General features: G+C 51.4%; 1 protein-coding gene across 1 annotated transcript; it reads left to right on the top strand.

Moving 5' to 3' along the window:
* Positions 1–2,392: 2,392 nt before the first annotated feature.
* CASS4 (Cas scaffold protein family member 4) lies at positions 2,393–14,792 on the top strand. The gene is made up of 5 exons (XM_037501644.2): positions 2,393–2,926; positions 7,938–8,039; positions 9,510–9,590; positions 10,396–11,667; positions 13,933–14,792. The coding sequence occupies exons 1-5, from the start codon at positions 2,393–2,395 to the stop codon at positions 14,341–14,343; spliced, it is 2,400 nt and encodes a 799-aa protein (XP_037357541.1). The 3' UTR covers positions 14,344–14,792.
* Positions 14,793–20,440: the final 5,648 nt, after the last annotated feature.

Raw genomic sequence — 20,440 nt, forward strand, 5'->3', positions numbered from 1 at the left:
GAGTGCCCACGTTCATGTGAAACCCACTCACAGCAGCTTGAAGGGACAGTAACTGCAGGTGCAGACTAGCAAGGCCTCGAGGTCCATGCTCTGGATATCTCAGAGGTCAGCCTTCCTGAGGGTCACCAGGGGCGGGCAAAAGGCTTCCTTCTTGCCCTGCTCTGAGCGAGGTTGCGCTGTCACCTTGGAGCTGTGTCTCTCCCCTCCAAAGGCCTGGAAATAGGACAGGACAACGTTTGTCTGCATCCACCCTTAACTCGACAGGCAGCCAACCGGCACCCACTGCAGCGAGGGCTGGATCTGTAGTTCTGGGAAGTCTCAGTATTTCCAAGGATGTGTTAAAATAATTTGAAGTTACCTCAACAAAGATTTTAGAAGGAATGTTTTGATATCTAATATCTAATCATGCACAGGGTGAATGGAGGGGGTGTGTAGCCTCATCCCTGGTGGGCGAAGCGTAAATGAGGCAAACCACACGACTGGGCCAGGCCCGGCTGGGGAAAGAGCCTGGTTAGGGTCTCCTAGCCCATCCGGCCCAGAGATGCAGCTGTGGAAACCGGACTGGGGAGTTGCCCACATCTAGCTGTCAAGTTTCTCTCAGGCTGTTGCAGTAGCTAAAAACTGGAAAGAGCTGAAATGTCCCAATTCCAGGGACGACAAGCCTAGTTCATCTGCACCATGGACACCAGCACCAACGTCCAAGGGCAGAGAAGGAAACGGTTGACGTGGGAAGATGTCACCATCTATTTTTTTTTTTTAAAGAACATGATCTTTTTTTTAAAGATTTATTTATTTACAAGAACTGGGGTACAGGCCAGAAGCGCAGGAAGGTGGGAGGATTCACCAGAGACAGAGTGGGGAACAGAACAGGCAGACTGATGCAATACACTGCGGAGGGGAGCAGCGGGCGAGACAGGAGCGGTCTGCTGCGCCTTGTGGGACCCTCACCGGCTGCTGGGATCAAACCGGTGCTGCACAGTGCTGCGCTCAACCGCCCGTGCCACCAGGGAGACCCTGACACCATCTATTTTTAAGTGAAGAGAAAAAGGTCATGAAACTGTGTATTGACTGATCATATGAAGTATTAAAATTGTAACTGTGACTCTCAGTGTGATATAACCCAACATGCACAAGGAAAGCTCTGGGAAGACAAACTAAAGGAGGAACGGACCAGGGTCTCTATGAACATTTTTGTTTTCTCTGTTTGCTTGTCTTTTTCTGTGCTTTTTTAAATGAACTTTGCTCCTGAAATAAGAGTTTTGTGGCTAAAACTTGTCCCTGGTCCCCTGGGAAATCAGTAGACCTTAGAGGGGCTTTCAAGCCCGTTTGCCTGCATGAAGGACCATTATGCATCCGGGGTCTACACGTAGCTGTGTTTCCCTAAATCTGCAGGCCCCATTATGTGTCTAAGCTGCTATTTTTGAGCGGCTGGCCCTCCTTGTCCATTTCCTGTAACAAAAAAATTATGCAAACAAAAATAACTGTTCTCAACAGATGTCGAGAAAGGAGTGGTCATTTTTGCTTCATTTGTAAACTAGGTATGAGGCGCTAAGGAAGGTAAAAAGCATCATTACATATGTTTAGTTACAGAAAGGGGGAAAGTGGTCAAAAGGGTAAATGTCAACGTGGTATGATTACCTCAGATTGTGAACTTATGGGTCGTTTTCATACTGCCTAATTTTTGTATAATGGAATTATATAATAAGGAAGGCAGGGGGGTGACTACATTAGAACCCACAGAAGCAAATTGCTTTCATTTAATTAGAGCAGAAAATTCCAGTAAGGAGGCGGCTTAACTGGCACTGCCACAGCCACAAGAATATATGTATTTTTTTGGAGGGCCATGCGGTTTACCAAGAGAGCCTGGTGGGTGGGAATTCAGAAACCCGGCTGTGTGACCCCAGGAGAGCCCCCGCCCCGTGTCTGTCTCATCAGTGGTGCCTTAAGGAACATTCATGCACCAGTGTGTGCCTGGCGCTGGGGACCAAGCAGCGAATAATGGAGATCGGGTCCCAGTTTTCTGACAACTTCCAGCACAAGTCAGGAGCCCCCCCCCACCCCCAGCCCAGGACCCCTGGAACAGGGATGTGGGAAAAGCCGACCTCACCAGGCGTGAACTAACTGCCACGCACTGTTAAGTGAGCTTCACGCACATCCACCGCGGGGGTTTCACCCGGGAGGCGGAGAGCCCCATTATGCCCATTTCAAGGCCAGGGAGGTGCTGGGAAGTCACAGAGCCAGGGCTTCCATCCACATCACGTTAAATCAGCACCACGAGGGCCCATTAGGGAGCCCAGGCTGGTCTTAGGGTGCAGGTCAGACTTCCCTGAGGATGTGACACGTCACCTGGGACCCCAAGGATGGATAGGAGTAAACTGGGTAAAGGGTGGGGATGAGGTCCCCTGGGCAAAGCAGCTGGGAGCAGCTGGGAGCTGCTGGGGGCTCCTGGGGTGGCCAAGGACCCACCCCCCGCAGCGGCACTCATAACCACACCTGCTCTCCCCCGTCCCAGGCGCTCCTGGCCAGGGCCCTCTACGACAACTGCGCCGACTGCTCCGACGAGCTGGCCTTCTCCAGGGGAGACATCCTGACCATTCTGGAGCAAAACGTGCCGGAAAGCGAGGGCTGGTGGAAGTGCCTGCTCCATGGGAGGCTGGGCCTGGCCCCCGCCAACCGCCTCCAAATCCTCACGGAGACCCCCGCAGACAGGCCCTGCCCCCCCTTCATGAGAGACTCTCTTGCCGGCCCTGAAAAGACCTGCCAGGCGCCCACCCTGCTCAGCCCCTCGCCGCCTGGCCCCGTGTACGAGCAGATGAAGAGCTGGGTCAGGGGACCCCCGCCAGCCGCCGCCCAGGTCTACGAGGTCCCCAGCCCCCCGGCCAGCGGCAGCATCGTCTGTGAGAAGGTGCTGGGTGCGCCGAGACAGGTGAGCTGGTTCAGACAAAAGACCCGGCCCGAGGGTCGCTGACACCCAGGGGCCTCAGGCCCCCTGGACTCACAGGAGACCAGATGTGCAAAATGGGGATCCAGACTGCTGGGGTTATGGGGGAGCTCGTGCTTGCCCCCACTTGAGTTGTCATTAACACTCTGCACCCCAGTGGTCCCCCAGCTCTCCAAGACACCCACACTTTGTGGGAACTGAATGCTTAGCTGAGCCATTTGCAGAAGCATTAGGGCTGCTCATGGGGGAGAATGGGGCTGCTTTAGACTCGTGGTGATGGTGGCAAATGTTGGGGTTGAATTTCCGTGGGCTCAAAGACCAGAAATTCTCGTCAGATTAAAATATATTCATACACCTGTCAACCCAGGAATTCTAGGTCTAGAATTGCTACAGAAACACACGAGAGGGAAGCAGATCTCCGGTCGTGGAGGCCACGGCTATTGTAACATCACTTGTTCAGGGAGAAGTCAGAGGTGCCGAGGTGTGCGGTCATGGGGGGCTGGGGGTGAGGCGTGTGCAGGTGTCCAGGTGTAAAGCTGTCCTCCCCAAGCCCTAGAGTTTGGTAAGTGCAAGGTAAATCAGTAAATACTGATTTAAAAAAGAAGGAAAAGCCAAGCAAACAAAAAAACCATCAAGGAAAAAACCCACCCAATTCCCTGGAGTGTGCGTGCGTGCGTGTGTGTGTGCGCGCGCGCGCGTGCTCACGGGATGGAAAGAAGACACGCCCACCGTGGTTACCCCTAAAGGGGAATTGGTGACGGAGAAAGAAGAAGAAAGGCATTTGGCTGAGACCTGCGTTTTCTTCTCTCCTTTCTCCCAGCCCTCAGGACCCAGCGTGATGGAGGGAGAATGTTAGGCGGGACTCACTCAATAGATTGGATGAGCCAAAAGATTAAATAGTTGACCTGTGTTCTAGAAAGTATGGTTCCATCTGTAACTTGAAAAAATAGCAGTTTTTAAAAAACAGGGGAAAAGAAGCCCTCAGTAAACACAGCAGAAATTTTTAAGGGAATTACAAAAGAGCAAAATAATGTGGTGTCTTCCCGACACCCACTGCTCCCTGCACCCCCATCTGGCCTTCCTGGGGTGTTAAGAACACAGTGTAGTTTTGCATGGTCTTCAGCCTCGAGGGCCTTTCCAGCCAGCACACATGAGATCTCAGCTCCAGGGACCCCGCACAGGTGGCCACAGTGCCGGGGAAGGGCTGCTCCCCAAATGGTGCTGGGGGCCTCCAGGAATACTCCCCACCATCGGCCAGTGCCCCCTTCCTTCAGCATGAAGCTGATTTCTTTTTTTTTTTTTAAGATTTATTTATTTATCTATTTATACAAGCACTGCGTACAGTTAGAAGCATGGAAGGGTGAGAGAATTCACCAGAGCCAGAGCAGGAAGCAGAGCAGGCAGACTGACGAAATACACTGCTGAGGGGAGCAGCGGGCCCAGCAGGAGAGGTCTGCGCACCATATGGGACCCTTGCCGGCGGCCAGGGATTGAACCGGTGCTGCAGAGGCTGCGGGCAGCTTCGTAGCCCAGCGCTCAATCGCTGCGCCACCGGGGAAGCCCTGAAGCTGATTTCTTAAAAGATTTTAGATTTTAGATCCCGCGGACTTTACATCCACCTACAGCACAGCTGCCTCCTGCGGGCGCGAGCTCCGAGCCCCAGGGATGTCGCTGAACTCCAAGGGGAGCTGGGCCTTTCTAGAACAGCTGGCCCCAGGGCAGGACCTAGAGGGGTTCCTCCCACAGCACAAGTGGCCTCAGTGGCAGCTCTTTTCAGTTGCTTTTCAAAGCCACTAAAGAAAGCAAAACAAGCAGAAACCACTGTCCATGCCTGTCCCTGAAAGGGGAGCAGTGGCTGTGCCACCGTCTCCAGCTTTCCTGACACCCAGACCAGCGCCAGGGGTCTGGGCTCAAGAGACGGGAAAGCCTTTGTGACCATCGACCTCACTCTCAACTTCTAGACTCACAGACAGTCCTGGACACCAAGTGTCGGGGCGACTGGCACCCTCACTGGCGCGGCTGCAGTGATACCAGAAACCACATCCACAGAAGGGGAAGCCAGAAGCCAGGGCACGTGGCCGCTCAAATTGGGTTCTTGAGGTGGCCCCATAAAATACCCAGGGAACTTTGCTGCCCTTGTTTTCTTGTTCAACTTCCCTCCACGGCTGCCCTGGCCACATCTATTCTCTCGTCCTCCCACTGGTTTTTCCCTCCCTTCTCTGTGCTTGGGGGTCTCTTAAAGCAAGCACTGCCTCTGGGGCCCAGGAATCAGGATTCCTGGGCCTGGGTCACTTGGTTGTGGGCAGCCTGGCCCTGTGGACAACTGAACACTTCGAAACGCCCCTCTGCGTGCCTCTTTCTCGCTCTGTATCTCAAGAGCGCTGCACCCCATCATTTCTGAGGTCACCTCTACTCGCTCCTTTTGGTGAGACTGGAAAGTTTCACCTCTTCCTCTACTGCAAGAAGCAAAGGGCTGGAAGAAGCAAGATGATCTGTTACAACTCCTCTGATCCTCTGAAAAGGCAGACATCTCCCCGCTAATGTGAGCAGGTGACTGGCCCAGGTCTGAGACCACTGTGCATTCAGAGTCCTGAGGGCAGAGCATTGCCGGGACCAGGTGTGTCCAGGTGTGTCCAGGTGCTCCTCGAGCTGTTTTCCTGCAGGCCCACGCAGCCCAGACAACCATGTCCACAATGGCTGGATTATCTCTAGAGCAAGCTTGGCCTAAATTAGAAGCTGGCACGGGAACAGGTCGCGTGGCTCAGCTTGTCCTGAGAGGAGTCTGCATGGTCTTGTGCGGCTGGAAGCAGCAGCTTCCAGCTGGAGGGGATTGGCGACAGAACAGCTGTCCATTTTACAAATGAGGAAATGGGTTTCTGGGGAGGTGAAAGGCCCCTCCAGGGTCACACAGCCGGCAGAGACCCGAGTGGGAGGCTTCCTTGCTTCCGACCGGACATCCTTACCTGCTCCGGCCCAGACACGCAGGCCGGCCTTGAGCCTGTTAGCTGCCCCTGGTGGACGCACCCCTTCTCTGCAGCGAACTTTGTACTGCAGCCAGGTCCTAAGGGTGGGGTTCGGTCCTTAGACCCAGATCAAGCAGCACAACGAAACCAGCAGCCAGAGCTGCTTTTTCCAGCCACTTCCCCCAGCAGCCACAGGTTTTACTTTTTAGTCCAACTTCCTTAATATAATATGTGGGCCGGACTTTTAAAAAAAATCACCCTGCAATGAATGTGATGAATATATTTGGTTTTGGTCTAAATTCAGAGAGAGGAATCATTCGTATTTCAAATGAAAAGGGTCAGATTTCTTTGTGAAATTGCTCTCGCACCCACCAGTTCCTGAAATGGAGCTTCCTTTGGGGGTTCCCCAAGTCTCTTCAAACCAACCTTTCAAACATGTTCCTGAAATCATTGCCAAATTGAACCTACGTTTTTCTAAGAAACACTGGGCATTTTCCTACCAGCTTCCTTCCATCCGTAACCCCGCCCCAGGGAAGTCCCTTTGCTTTCTCTGTGGGTGACTTTGTGTCACCCACAAAGTCAGCTTCATTGGTAAATGGGCCTAGGCCAGGGGAGCAGGGGAGGAAGGAACAGCACGGGAGGCTTTGTGGTGGGGGTGCTTGGTGCGTTGGGATAAGTGGGTGCTGGGAGGAAGGTCCAGGGGTGTGATGGTCAGTGGGGGACGCGTGCGTCTGGTGTGGGCTTGGAGGGAGCACGGCTCTTAGGAGCGCGGGTTCAACTTCCGAGTGTCATGGGGAACCAGTGACGAGTTTGTCCTGGACCCATCAGCCAAAGGCCAGAGGAGACCACATCAGATTTATGGGTGCACTGAGTGAGGCGACCCACAAAGTGGGGGGGGCCACAAGCATGTGTCAGCAGAGGATGAGACTAATCACAGGCGAGGACGCGGGGCTTTGGAGGAAATGTAGGTGAAGGAGTGGATGGACTCTGTGCAAAACGGGGCAGTGTGTTTGGGGTCACTATCAGTCCAGGCTGCAAAGTGGACTCAGCCACTCCCTCCTTGGGACCCCCAAAGTCAGAGTAGACATGGCACATGGCACCTGGTGGCACTTCTCTGAAGTCCTGGCCTGAGGCCAGGAGTCGCGGCTGCTCCCTGGCGGAGGAGATGCTCCCTTCTTATCGCTGGACCCTCAGACAGCAGTGCCCTGGGAGCCTGGGCTTTCACAAGAAGGTGGCTTGTTGCCGAGAGACGTCAAGGCCTGGGATGTGTCTCGCTTGACAACTGTGTCCCGGGGAGGAAGGTCCTGCTTTGGCTTTGTAGCGGCTTCATGTGCGTCTGTTATTCCAGCCTGTTCTCTGGCCAGACCCCTGGGCCCTCCCTACTGCCACACCTTCTTTCACCCAAAACAATCAAATGAATGAATTTGAGCACTAACCTCGTGCCAGGCCCCCCATCCCTTGTGTCACCCGCTGACTTCATCAGCTCTCAGCCGAGTGACATGGCCTGTCCTCTAGTTGGGGGCCTGAGGCTCTTCCCTTAACCCCCAGGCAGGCAGGTCACCTCCGGCCCCACCTCTGGAGCGTCTCGCTGGCCTGTGAGCCCCACGTCCAGTCCACGGGGACACTCTGGCCCATGAGACACCAGCGGGCCTCTTGGTCCCTCTTTGTGCCTCAGAGCCCCCTACCTTTCAGCCACGGCTGCATCCGTGGGCCTCCCAGGCTCAGGTTAAATCACAGGGAAGCTTGTGGGGATGCCGCAGATCCCAGGGCTCCCCATGAGGACACACAAACTCAGTGCAGCTGGTGTGGATCCCAGAACCTCAATTTCTCACCAGCTTCCAGATGGGGTGGTGCAAGGGGACCGCCCACCGTGTGCTGCTATTCCTCACCTCAGAGTGAAGGACAGCAGTTAGGGGTGCTGGTGAACGCCCCAATTGTGCCAGAGCTGCCTCCGCCCTTGGGGGGGCGACTTTGAATGTGATCTGTAGACCCCTGGGGCATTTCCTTCCCTCACCTCTTCTTTTCTCCCCCAGGCCCTCTTCACAACTCCCAGGCCTGCCTGGGCCTCCATGCCGGCTCTGCAGCCCCCGCTGTACGACAAGCCGGCCCAGAGCCGGGCGCCCCCGGCCCTGAAGGTGAGCACCCCCACCAGCCCCCAGGGTGGCCTCCGAGTGTCACGGACACTGCATCTTTGCTTTACCAGCAGGGGTTTTCTGGAGCCGCCCACTGACCCCAAAGGACCCATCACACTCAAAAGTCATCTCTAGGGCCGGAGCGCCCAGGCCAGCTTGGGAGAAGATCGTGCTACTTGAATTACGACTACTTTTTAAAAATTGTACTCTTGACCTGTCGTGGGTGTTTTAATCCATGCATACACAGCACCCAGCCGCCTTCTTCCAAAAGCCCAGGCTCCCAGGGCGCTGCTGTCTGAGCAGCTATGCACATACATATATGTGTGTTGTTAAATAATAATCTCTTGAAGGATGTACACCAGAATCATAATGATCTCTGCAGGGTGAACATTTTTTAAAAATTTATTTGTAGTGGGCCTCCCTGGTGGTGCAAGAGGTTAAATCTCAGCACTGTGAAGGTATCTCCAGCCTCCGCAGCACGAGGTCGATCCCTGACCAGGGAGTGACCCACATGGCGCAGCAGACCCCTCTTGTCTCCCCGCTGCTCTCCTCAGCAGTGGATTTCAGTAGATCCACCTGTTCTGTTCCCCACTCTGTCTCTGGCGAATCCTCCCACCCCTGCACCTCTGGCCTACAGCCCAGCTCGTGTATGCATAAATAAGTAAGTCTAAAAAAATTGTATTTGTAGCTAGCTAGTACATCGAATTGGCGAGACAGGTTTTGTGTCATCAGAAAACAGCTTTTCTCATCGTTTAGCCCATCAAAACTGCTCTGAGGCTGCGTTCTCCTTGCCCTATCAATGGAGATAAAAAGCTGGGGACCTCAACCAGACCCACTGCCTGCACTCTCCAACTCCAGACTCCATTGTTTGAAGTCAGGGTGGGCTCCAGGCAAAAGAATTGTAAAGTTCCCACACGCTTCTCAAGGGTAGCCAGGGCTGGCAGTCAAGTTCTGATCAAGATGAAAACCTGCAGGTGCTGGGCCTCCCCGGTGGCGCAGCGGTTGAGCGCTGGGTTGTGAAGCTGCCCGCAGCCTCTGCAGCGCCGGTTCGATCCCCGGCTGCTCCCCGGTCACTGGAGGAGGGTCCCAAATGGCGCGCAGACCTCTCCTGCCACCTGCTGCTCCCCTCAGCACTGTGCTCCGGTCCTTCTGCCTGCTCTGCTCCCCGCTCTGGCTCTGGTGAATTCTCTCACCCTCCCGTGCTTCTGACTCTACCCAGTGCTTGTATAAATAAATAAATCTTTAAAAAAAAAAAAAAGAAAAAGAAAACCTGCAGGTGCTGGTCACTCATGGTGACAAGAAGTCACTTTAGCTTCCCCAAGGCTCATGGAGGAATTGAAATGTCCAGAGGAGCGTCGTCCCTGAAGCCCCATCGATGTTTTCATTTGGAACAAACTGGAGTAGGGAGAGTGTGCGCTGCACAGTCATCAGGAGGGAAAAATCCAAATCATCCTCTTGTGGTCTTTTCCCCAGGAGACAGAGAAGCAGAGATTATATGACATACCTGCCAGCCCCCAAAAGGCAAGACTCGGTGCCCCTGCCACCCAAGCAAGTGTAAGTATGCCCAGGGGCTGAGGTTCGATACCATGAAAATCCTTTGGGAAGCTTCATTAGTGTGGTCCAAATTAGGAATGTAATTCCTTATGGCAGGCATGTGCTTGGGACAGACTGTCTCCAGGGGAGGACACGGCTCTAACTTCTCTCGTGTCACAGACATACTGCAAGAATTAAGTGAGGTGATCCTTGCAGAAGACCAGATCTGGTGCTGGGCACAGAGCATGAGCTCACTAGCTTCTGAATCAATGCTTCTAGTTATCATATCCCTCAGAGGGGTGTTGTGCTAAAGTGGGCTTTTACTTGTCTAGAGTTGACTTACTGGAGTCCATAATCCATGTCGATCGTTGGAGTCTGTCACGTGTATGTAATAAAACCCCTATGGCTAAGGTTGCACCATAGAGGCAACAACATCTCAGTAGGGCCATGAGGGATGTGTAGGAGTTTGCTGGATGGCAAGGAAAGGGATGGAAAGGGCATTTAGAAGAGAGGGACCAGCTTGGGGAAAATTCAGCATAACAGTGCAAAGGAAGCATTCTGAGTTCAGAGAAAGGCAAACAGCCTGGGTGTCTGGGTTCTGCAAAGAGGGTGGGAGCAGAGTGGTGTGAAGGTTTAGTGGAAGTGGAGAGAAAGGAGATTCAAAGGAGGACCGAACTAGATAGTGAAGAGCCGTGTGTGACGACAGCAGTGGGCGCCCCCACAGGCATGCAGTAGGTCCTCAGCACGATATACATTGGTCAGAAGTGTCACTCACACCCCCTTTTCATTGCTACTAAATCAGGCGACCCTGTGTGGTTCTTCCCAGGGCCAGAGTGTCCCGCTGACATCAGCCACAGCCTTAAAAAATAGTGGCTACAGCACTTTGCCAAACCCTCAGAAGTCAGAATGGATGTATGACACGCCTGTGTCTTCAGAAAAAGCCAGTGTCAGAAATGCAGCTCTAACCGGCTTCATGGAAGGATCGCGGCCCCAGGCCCACCCCTGGCATCTGTCCAGCTCCCCGAGTCCTCCAGACAGCAGAGCCCCGTCCCTCACGCCACACCTGCCTAAAAATGCATCCATGCAGAAAAAACTCAGCCTTCAGGAAATTCCTTCCTGTGGCCGCCCAGCACCCCGGGACGCGGTCCCTTTGGAAGAAGGAACCAACTTCAGGGTTCCTTCCAGCTTCCTGGCTCCCCGGGTGGAGCAGCAGAACACCAAGCCGAACATTTATGACATCCCTAAAGGGATGGTGAGTGACCCCCAGCCCAAGAAGGAGCTGGGCAAAGCGGGCGGAGCTCCAGAGGCCCCCCGGGACCCGGCTTCCTGGTGCTACCCCAGACAGGCGGCCTCGCTGTCTCCCGACCTGGACAGACTGTCTGCTTCTAGCTCTGACAGCAGAGCCAGCGGCATGTCTTCTGGCTCCTCCACATCCACTGACTCTTTGTCCAGCTCCTTCTCAGAGGAACCAGCAATGGAGCAGCCCATGGGCCAGGACTTGGCCAAAGAGACGGCGGCGGTTCTGCAGCACCAGGTGGCTGGCTCCGTCGCGGGCCTGATGCTCTTCGTGAGCAGGCAGTGGCGGTCCCGAGAGCACCTGGAGGCCAACGTGGATGCCGTCCGCAGGGCGGTTGAACACATAGAAGGATCTTTGAGAGAATTCCTGGCCTTCGCCCGGGCGGTGGCGAGGACAGCCTCTCGGCTCACTGACTGTCACCTTCAGGCCAGAATCCGGGAGCAGCTGCAGGTGATCTCCCACTCGCACCAGATCCTGCAGGAAACCAGGGAAAGCCTGGAGAGCGTCAACTGGTCCCTGGAAGTCCTTGTGACTGACAAAGGCCAAACCAGCCCCGATGACCTGGAGAGATTTGTCATGGCGGCACGGACGGTTCCAGAAGACGTCAAGAGATTTGCCTCCATGGTCATTGCCAACGGGAGGCTCCTTTTCAAGCACAGTTGTGAAAGGGGAGAGACTGTACTGTTGACCCCAAATGCAGAATTTAAGCTTGCAAAATGCAATCGACTTCCCCAAAGGGAATCCGAATCGTACCAAAGCAGCTCCCCTTTCAATCGACACAGAACCAATGTCTGCAACCAGGTGAGTTCCGAGTCCCAGCTGGTGGCTCAGGGCTCAGTGTTACTGAGAGGACACCCTGAGCACGATGCTGCGGATCTTTCTAGAACTGCTAGGCTTTGGGGAGACCTGGGCTGCACTTTTCAGAAAATAAAATTCTCGAAAGGAAAATTCTAGATGAAATTGTTTTAAGAAGTCAGATGAATATTTTGATGTTAAGGCGGGTAGAAAGTCTTCTGGAAATGTGGGGGCCCGGGGTTTTTCTCCACTCCTCAAAAGGGGAAGAATTACTTTTGAAATTCAAAGGTTTGATTTCAAACCTTTTGAAATCTGCCCTTCGAGCAAAATTTTTTCATCTCAAGTTTCCTTGCATCTTTAAAAGCTATACATCTAGTCACTGTAGTGGATTCTTAGAAACGGAAGAGGAAGTGTAAACACTCTGAGTTGTGGGGGTTTTAGCCACCTCCAGGCTCCGGCTGCTCATTGCACGCTTTAGCTGCCTGAGCTCCAGCCCTGCAGAGAGAGACCTCAGCGCAGGGTCAGTCACGAGTCTGAGGGCGCAGCTGGGCTCGGGAGACTTGTCACATTCAACACGTTCTGCCCAGTCTTGGCATCTGCTGACATGCCTGGTGGAGTGAGAGCTTTGGCACCTCCAGAGAAGCTAAGAATGTGGACATTTTTCATTTCCCCATTTTAAACATGCGTGTAACTCCCTTAAGAGTTAGGTGATTTTGTTGCTGTGTGAATGTCACGGTGTCATTGCACAAACCTAGATGTCATATTTGGCCACGTTGGTGGGTGATGCCCACCAGGGATGCCGCAATGTCCTTTGTTGGCAGAGGCATCAGTAGGCAGAGCCATCCACAAAAACTGAACTTCAGCAGCTACTAGAAACACTAGTGGAAACCACCATGTCCATGATCAACATAAGGCATTGTAGTTAAAAACCATCCAAGTTGGCAATTCCAAGGTATTTTATTTTATCAGAAGCTGCTTAACCTACAAGAAAGAGAAAAACCCACCTTGGAACCAAGATTGGCTGTCAACAGAGACTTAGAAACCCAGGTAGGTGTTACCACATATTACAATTTTGAGAGATGTAGCTTATCCCTACAATTGTTCTCTGCTATGAATATTTCAACATTATAGGCAACACACATGGGGAGGAGGGGTTTGGTTTGGGGGATGGTTTTCCCTTTTTTACAGTAGAAGGGACAAGCCAAGTCCAGAGAACCCCAGGATGTAGAATATAATCTATTAACCTTCAGTGAAATAATTCACATTCTGTATTTTTATCATGGATGAAACTGGTATGCATTCAAGTAGCACAAACTCACATTCCCTTTGACATTCTCTAATTTTTCTGATTATAACAACAAAATAAAAACCACATTTTGGGGGGCCCGTATCTTTAACACCTTGTTGACACTTGCTGTTCTTCCTCTTCTGTTTTTTTTTTAAGTCTAGATGTTATCTTGTGCCTCTTTTTATCAGTTGCTTTCTATTGGTGGCAAAGTTCACTTGTTTTCCATTTACCAGTTTTCAAAATTTCCTTTGAGTTAATTTAAGTAAACACAGGGACTTTTTTAATTTATTTTTTATTTTTAAAAATTTACTTATTTATGCATACAAGAACTGGGGTGCAGGCCAGAGGTGCAGGGGTGAGAGGATTCACCAGAGACCGAGTGGGGAGCAGAACAGGCAGAGTGACCAAACTACACTGCTGAGGGGAGCAGCGGGGAGACAGGAGAGGTCTGCTGTGCCATGTGGGTCAGCTCCCTGGCCAGGAATTGAACTTGTGCTGCAGTGGCTGGACTCCCACCCCGCCACCCCATCCCCATCCCCTCCCAGTCTATCTCTGAGACTGAGATAGAAAGGATTTTAAAAGATCTTTAATCTGTTGAATAAGGGTTTAAATCTTATCATCAAGTTTGCTGGCATTTTTTGAAGTTTATAAATTTAGTCTTTAAGGTATTCCTTAGCATGGGTTTCTGATGGCTTGTTGGAGGATTGAGTAAGAATCTCTCTCTAGCATGTGGAAGATTTTATATATGCACAATGCGATTTATAAGTTGTTTCTGTAAATACACTCATACACTATAACTCACTGCAACAGTATTTTGAAAGCATTAACTAATTTGTTAGGCAGATGTTGTGTATAGGACTTCCCAAAGTTGTACTTTTTCATGTGACGAGTCTAGCCAATTGAGCACAAGCAGGAAAAGCGAGACCACACCAGCCTGCTGGAGGGATCTCTCATTGAGCTACTGTTTTCTTCTCTTTCTGTAGAATCCTTGCTGTCCTACCCCCCAATCTTCCAGTCTACAGAACCCTGAGAAAAGGATCCACCTTTCCGAACACTGCCGCCTCTACTTTGGGGCACTCTTCAAAGCCATCAACGCCTTTTCCAGCAGCCTCAACGACAGCCAGCCCCCCGAGATCGTCATCACGCAGAGCAAGCTGATCATCATGGTGGGGCAGAAGCTGGTGGACGCGCTATGCAAGGAGACACAGGACAGGGACGCACGCAACGAAGTCCTCTGTGGCAGCAACCACCTGTGCAGCCTGCTCAAGGACCTGGCGCTGGCCACCAAGCAGGCAGTGCTCAAGTACCCCAGCCCCGCAGCCCTGGGGCACCTGAAGGCCGAGGCCAAGAAGCTGGAGCAACACACGCAGCAATTCCGGGGGACCTTGGAATGAGCCTCCCCCCCCCGGCATGCTTTGCCCCCACCCCATTAACCTCTTAGATTCAGCAGCACACCCACAACCATGCACCCCTGTCCTATGGTACAAAACAGTCTGGGGGTATCCCAGCGGGAAGAAACAGCCAGTGCTGGTCTGAGCAAGTGACTATATAACCGCAGGACACTGACACAACTCACAGAGTCAGGGGTCAACCAAGGACCTCGCTGAGCTCTTGGAATATCACATTGGAAGTGATGCTGTAGAAAATGACTTTAATTTGCTTAAATATGTGCCTGTTTTAAATTCATTCATGATCTCTTTATTTATAAAAAGAACCTATTATATATCAGATTCTAGGTGCTGGGTATAGAGCTGTAATCCAAAGTGGCTTTGACCTCATGGAGCTTAAAATGTAGTAAAGAGACAGACAACTAAGTGAAAATACAATGTATCAGGTGGTCAGGAGACAATAGAAGAGAGCTTATTTTCAAATGATTCATTCCTGTTACATCTGTTCAAAAATGTGTGTTATTCATTTGGGATTGAATTAATTGTGTGAGATGGGTCCAAAGTGTGTCTATGTCTTTGCACCAAAAATGTATATATTTTTGCTATTTTATCTTAAATGCCACATGCTGCATTTACAACATAACATATTCTGTTGTGTTCCCTATTAATTTATTTTGTATGTTATAGATTCTGTGTGGATAAATTTAGTATGCTCCATTAGAAAAGGTTTATCTTTAGCAATCTCAACTCTGTAGCCATTTAAAACATTCTATACATGCCATCATAATTGAACCAAGTACCAAAGAAAACCTCCAATGTTTGCTTTCGTTATCCAAAAGCTCCCTCCCTCGCCAAGTGTGCAGGGACATGCGTAGTGGTCAAGTTCTTAGACACAAAGCTAGCACAGGCAAGGCCGAGCCAACACTTGTGCTGAGGCAACCAGGAACTGTAGTGGTGTGCATGGACAGGATGCCCATCGCCCACAGGGTGCAGATCTGAAAGTAATACAAAGGTCCCCCTGAGTCAAACCACCCCCTTATCCTCTCCTAGCAACTGGGTCTTTAGCTCACATTGCTATGGTTACAGCACCTCTACTTCACCTCAATTGTCTATATAGGTTCATATCTCTTATATGCATCTCAGGACTGAACATCTTTGCGGCCTGGAAACTGCATCTCAGGCTAGAAGTTACCTGGTGCATTTCCTCTCTGCCACGCTGCACTTAGGTATTTTACAATGGGTGACTGCTGGAAAGTTGGCTCTTTTCACTGAGTTAGACTCGGGAAGGACTGAGAGTCTTTGTGAAGCTTGGTTCTCTATACCAGAGCAGCGACACCCACATTCTTTGAACAGGACTCCTTCTGTTACAAGTCATCAAAACTCCAATCCAATCCACATTAAACAGTAAAGGAAATTTATTGTCTGAAGTATCTTAACATAATCCAGAGGCAGCCTGGCCTCAAGGCCGAGGGTTTTAGGTGCTCCAATAACATCATCGAGTTTCTGGGTCCTACTTCCTCCGGGTTAGCTCTCACGAGTGCAAGGTTGTTGGATGCCCAACTTGATTTGGTAAGACCTGCTTGCAAGCAGGTCTTACCAAACATAAGGCATGCCCTTCTTGATTTGTGCCCGGAGAAGGAGACATGACAGATTCTGCTGGGCTTATTCAGACCCCCTCACAACTCCAGGATGATGGGGCATGGTGTGACCCCTGAACACACACGCACACCACATGTCCACTCCGTGGGTCCTTTGAAGGAATTGTTCTATTGAGAACTGAAATGTCTGTGATTTCCCCCTATTTCAAGTTAATCAAAAGCCTGCCAGTTTCACAGATACCGACAGAAGACACCAGCTTCTGGGGTCAGAGACTGCATTTGGAGTCCCCCAACACCATCCCCAGGCCTAACGATTCGCTGGGAGAATCCGCAGGAGTCAGCACATGCTTGAATTCACAGCAGTGATCTATTATAGGGTGAGGATCCAAAGCCAAGTCAGCAAAGGGGAAAGGCACATGGGGTGAAGCACAGAGGGAAGCAGGCACAAGCCCCCAGGGCCCTCCCTGGGGTCACCTGGCCACCCTCAACTACCCAGCAACGACTTGTGACAACATGTGTGAAATATTGCGGGCCGGGAAAGGAGGCGAGAGCTTGTACCCAGGGTTTTATTGGGGCAGATCAGGCAGGCAGCGTCCTCTGTGTGCACCCAAATTCCAGGTGATCGCAGGGACAGGCAGGGGCTCCGCCTGCATCGTGCTCACACAGCATGAACTGTGATTCCATGGATGGGGAACCTTCTCAGGTCCAAGTCTCTAGACAAAGGCAAAGCTTGCAAGCAGGTCTTTCTGAGAACACCAGTCAGGCTTGCACTGTCCACTCTTCTGCACCAAGGACTTTCTTACCAAACATAAGCAGCTGAAGCTTCGCCTTACCATGGTTTCTCCCCCCCAGCCCCAACCTTGGCTGTGCATGCAATGGGCTTATGTCAAAGCCAAGGAGTCCTGAGCAAAGGAAAATCCCATCTTTTATTTATTTTTCATTAAATGTATTTATTTTCTTACATCATTGTTCATTTTTGGATAGCGTATGATTTCTCCCCCCGCCCCGCCCTGCTGCGGTCCCCATAATTCTCCCATCACCACAGCCCCCGTGACCCCTCTCCACAGCCCCTTGCGCTCTCTCTACCCCTCCCCTGCTATGAGCCTCAGATCTGTGCTCTTAGATTCCGCCGCACACCCACAATCCATGCACCCCTCTCCTATGGGACAAAACAGTCTGGGAGTATCCTGACGGTATGGCAAGTTTCATCTCTTTCCTGCCCCTGTGTTGGGCTCTGCACCCTGCACCAGCATGACCAAGCTTCATACAGGGAGATGTTGTATTTTTCAGGCTGAACAGCAAGCAAACCCGCCCTTCCACTCTGGAGGGCATTTGCTACAAAGAAAAGACACTGCAGAAACAAAGTGCTATTAGTGCCTCTGCTCAAAAAGCTGGTGAGAACAGGGTCCCCACTGGAGCCCCCACAAAGTCAGGAGTGCGGTTGGAAGAAGGGGGGTGCAGGAAGGTGCCCATACATCCTTCCTCCAGTGGGTGACATTATTTTTTGCACAATAATAATAACAGCAGCACATATTTATTAAGGAATTACTATGCTCCAGACGCTGCTCTAACACTTTATTTTTTTTAATATTTATTTTTATTTATGCATACAAGAGTTGGGGTACAGACAAGAGGTGCGGGGGGGTGAGAGGATTCACCAGAGACAGAGTGGGGAACAGAACAGGCAGCTTGACCGAAGTACACTGCTGAGGGGAGAAGCAGGCAAGTCAGGAGAGGTCTGCTGCGCCATGTGGGTAGCTCCTTGGCCGGGGATCGAACTTGTGCTGCAGAGGCTGTGGATTGCTTCATAGGTTGAGTCTTTTTTTTTTTTTTAATAGAGGCATGTTTTATTTATTTATTTATTTTTTTATTTGTTTGTTTGTTTATACATGCACTGGGTACAGTCAGAAGCGCGGGAGGGTGAGAGAATTCACTGGAGCCAGAGCGGGGAGCAGAGCAGGCAGAAGGACCGAAGTACACTGCTGAGGGGAGCAGCGGGCGGCAGGAGAGGGGCGCCATGTGGGACCCTCCTCTGGTGGCCGGGGAGCAGCCGGGGATCGAACCGGCGCAGCAGAGGCCGCGGGCAGCTTCGCAACCCAGCGCTCAACCGCTGCGCCACCGGGGAAGCCCTCATAGGTTGAGTCTTAACCCATTGCGCCACCATACATGTATGTAGAGACACAGACAGGATAGATGAGAGACAGAGAGACAAACAAAGAGAGAGAGATCTGCCTACATATATCCATATATATTTCCTTTCGAGATAAGGTCAAACCATGAATTTTTGTTGCCGAAGTACAAAACCATTGAGGTTTAAATAATGAAAAAGCTGCTCTCAGGTAATGTGTTTCGTTCCCATTCTTGAAAGAGAACACTTGGGGGATGAGTTTCCACAGGTTAATAAGGTAATATTTCCAAAAATATTAAAATGGAGCAAAATCATAGCTTTCAGCTTTTTACAACTTTTTGCTAAATATGCCCAGAATTCTGTGCTGTTTCCTCTCCAGAAAGGAAGGGGAAATGGTGGGCGGCCTGGTGGTGGCAGTGCTGGCAGCCACTTGACCTCAATTAGGGGTGGATTTCATCAGGAGGCTGGAAGTGGTGAGGGGCCTCGGTTCAGAGATCTTCCAGAGTGACAAGCACTGGGAGCTGGTTTCAGGTTTGGTGACAACTATTTTTTTTTAATAAAACATCTTTAGGCAGCTCTCCCGGCCGCCTGTGACTGTGCAGTGCCTCGCCTTTTCTTTCTCCTTTTCCTAATCAACCTGTCCTTTAAAATATAAATAAATACAGAAATGAAAGTCTTTAAAAAATATGTTTCCCCAGGTGCGTACCCCAGGTGTCCCAAAGCTGCCCATTTGCAATGGTTACCCCAAGCAAGCACTTTGTAAAAGCCCTTTTCCTTCCTTCATTCATTTAACAGCAATTTCCCCATTTATTGATTCTCCTGGCCCAGGTCTCTGCCGATTGCTCGAGGAGCCACAGGGAGGACTCCATTGCTCTGCTGCGGCACTTTGACTAGCCTGGGGAGATGCCTGTGGAGCGGGAGCTCCAAATCCAGCCTTGTATCAACTGGAGCGACGTGTCGATGGACTCGTGGATATTTTTTCTGGGGAATAAGTTCAACATTTTCATCACATTCTCTAATAGGTGACCCCCAAAAGGTTAGGAAATACCGGTTTTGCTAGTGTCGCTTCTCTTTCATTATGTCACCCCCAACCCCCTCACGTCCCCAGCTTGAGTGGGCAAAGGGTTAGGCAGGATCCTTGCGAAGGAGTCTTCTTCATCACTTTATTCAACAAAGGCAGTGGAGAGGCCTGGCGGTAATGACAGCTGCCCGCCACGGTAACTGGGAGAACAAAACGGGCTCAAATCAAGCAAAGCCTGACACACATCCAGCTCCCAACACACTGGTGGTGGCTGCAGCTGATCATAAACATACAGGTTTAACTGTGTAGAATCAGCAGCACCAGGCAGCCCAGAGACCGATCTCCTGAAAGAGATCAAGGAGGAAGAGAAAACCAGTCCTGCTGCCTTAGCTTTATTTAACACCCACACAACAAGCACCCACACAACAAGCATCCGTAGGGGTCAATAGCAGCTGGGGGCGGGGGGCGGGTATGTTAAGGAGCACAGCATTTGTAGTTAGGTGGGCCTAGTTGGAGACTAGGCCCTCATCTTCTGCTCCTACTCACCCACAGGGTGTCCTCTACCTGAGATGCACGGACATCTCAGGCTTGTCATTTGGAGAGTGAAGGGCACTCAACCCCTGTCTCCTGGGGCTGTGCTGACTGGAAAATGGCCCCAACCTCCCAAAGATATGCCCCCTGGGGTTTGGAAGAAGAAAGGATTTTAATACAGAGCCAACTCAGTGGAACACAGGCGCCCCAAGACTCAGAACTGCCTCCCCAGATGATCAGGGAAACAGGCTTATATCTCACTTTGGGAAGTGAAGCTTGCAAAGGAATGTCGGGTTGGCGGGAGGTCACTGGGTGAAAAAGACAGGGGGACAGAGGAAGGCAAGCAGCTGAACGTGAGTGGTGGTGGGGGAATTCCTCTGGGGAGATGGACTGGTGGCCAGAACCTCAAGGGCCAGGGTTGGGTCCAGCTTGCAGGTCTTTCATCACCTGGAAAAACCCAAGCTCTTGGGGCAAGCACATTAAACCCCATCCTGTAACAAAAGGTGAGGTGTCATCGTTATCTAAAGTAGCCGACCAGGGGCCTCCCCTGGTGGCGCAGCGGTTGAGCGCTGGGCTGCGAAGCTGCCCGCAGCCTCTGCAGCACCCCGGGCGAGAGTCCCACATGGCACGCAGACCTCTCCTGCGGCTTCTGCTGCTCCCCTCAGCAGTGTATTTCGGTCCTTCTGCCTGCTCTGCTCCCCGCTCTGGCTCTGGTGGATTCTCTCACCCTCCCGCGCTTCTGACTGTACCCAGTGCTTGTATAAATAAATAAATAAATCTTTAAAAATAATAATAATAATAATAAAGTAGCCGACCTGGCTAGAA

The sequence above is a fragment of the Talpa occidentalis genome, unplaced genomic scaffold (genome assembly GCF_014898055.3).
Source record: "Talpa occidentalis isolate TD23 unplaced genomic scaffold, MPIMG_talOcc4v2.1 talOcc4.10, whole genome shotgun sequence".
NCBI classification, from domain to species: domain Eukaryota; kingdom Metazoa; phylum Chordata; class Mammalia; order Eulipotyphla; family Talpidae; genus Talpa; species Talpa occidentalis.

Excerpts from the sequence above, each read along its gene's own strand:
- CASS4 (XM_037501644.2), top strand. The coding sequence starts at position 2,393 with ATGAGGTCCCCTGGGCAAAGCAGCTGGGAGCAGCTGGGAGCTGCTGGG. Across the intron at positions 2,927-7,937 it reads TGCTGGGTGCGCCGAGACAG|GCCCTCTTCACAACTCCCAG; the intron begins GTGAGCTGGTTC and ends TTTCTCCCCCAG. Across the intron at positions 8,040-9,509 it reads GGGCGCCCCCGGCCCTGAAG|GAGACAGAGAAGCAGAGATT; the intron begins GTGAGCACCCCC and ends TCTTTTCCCCAG.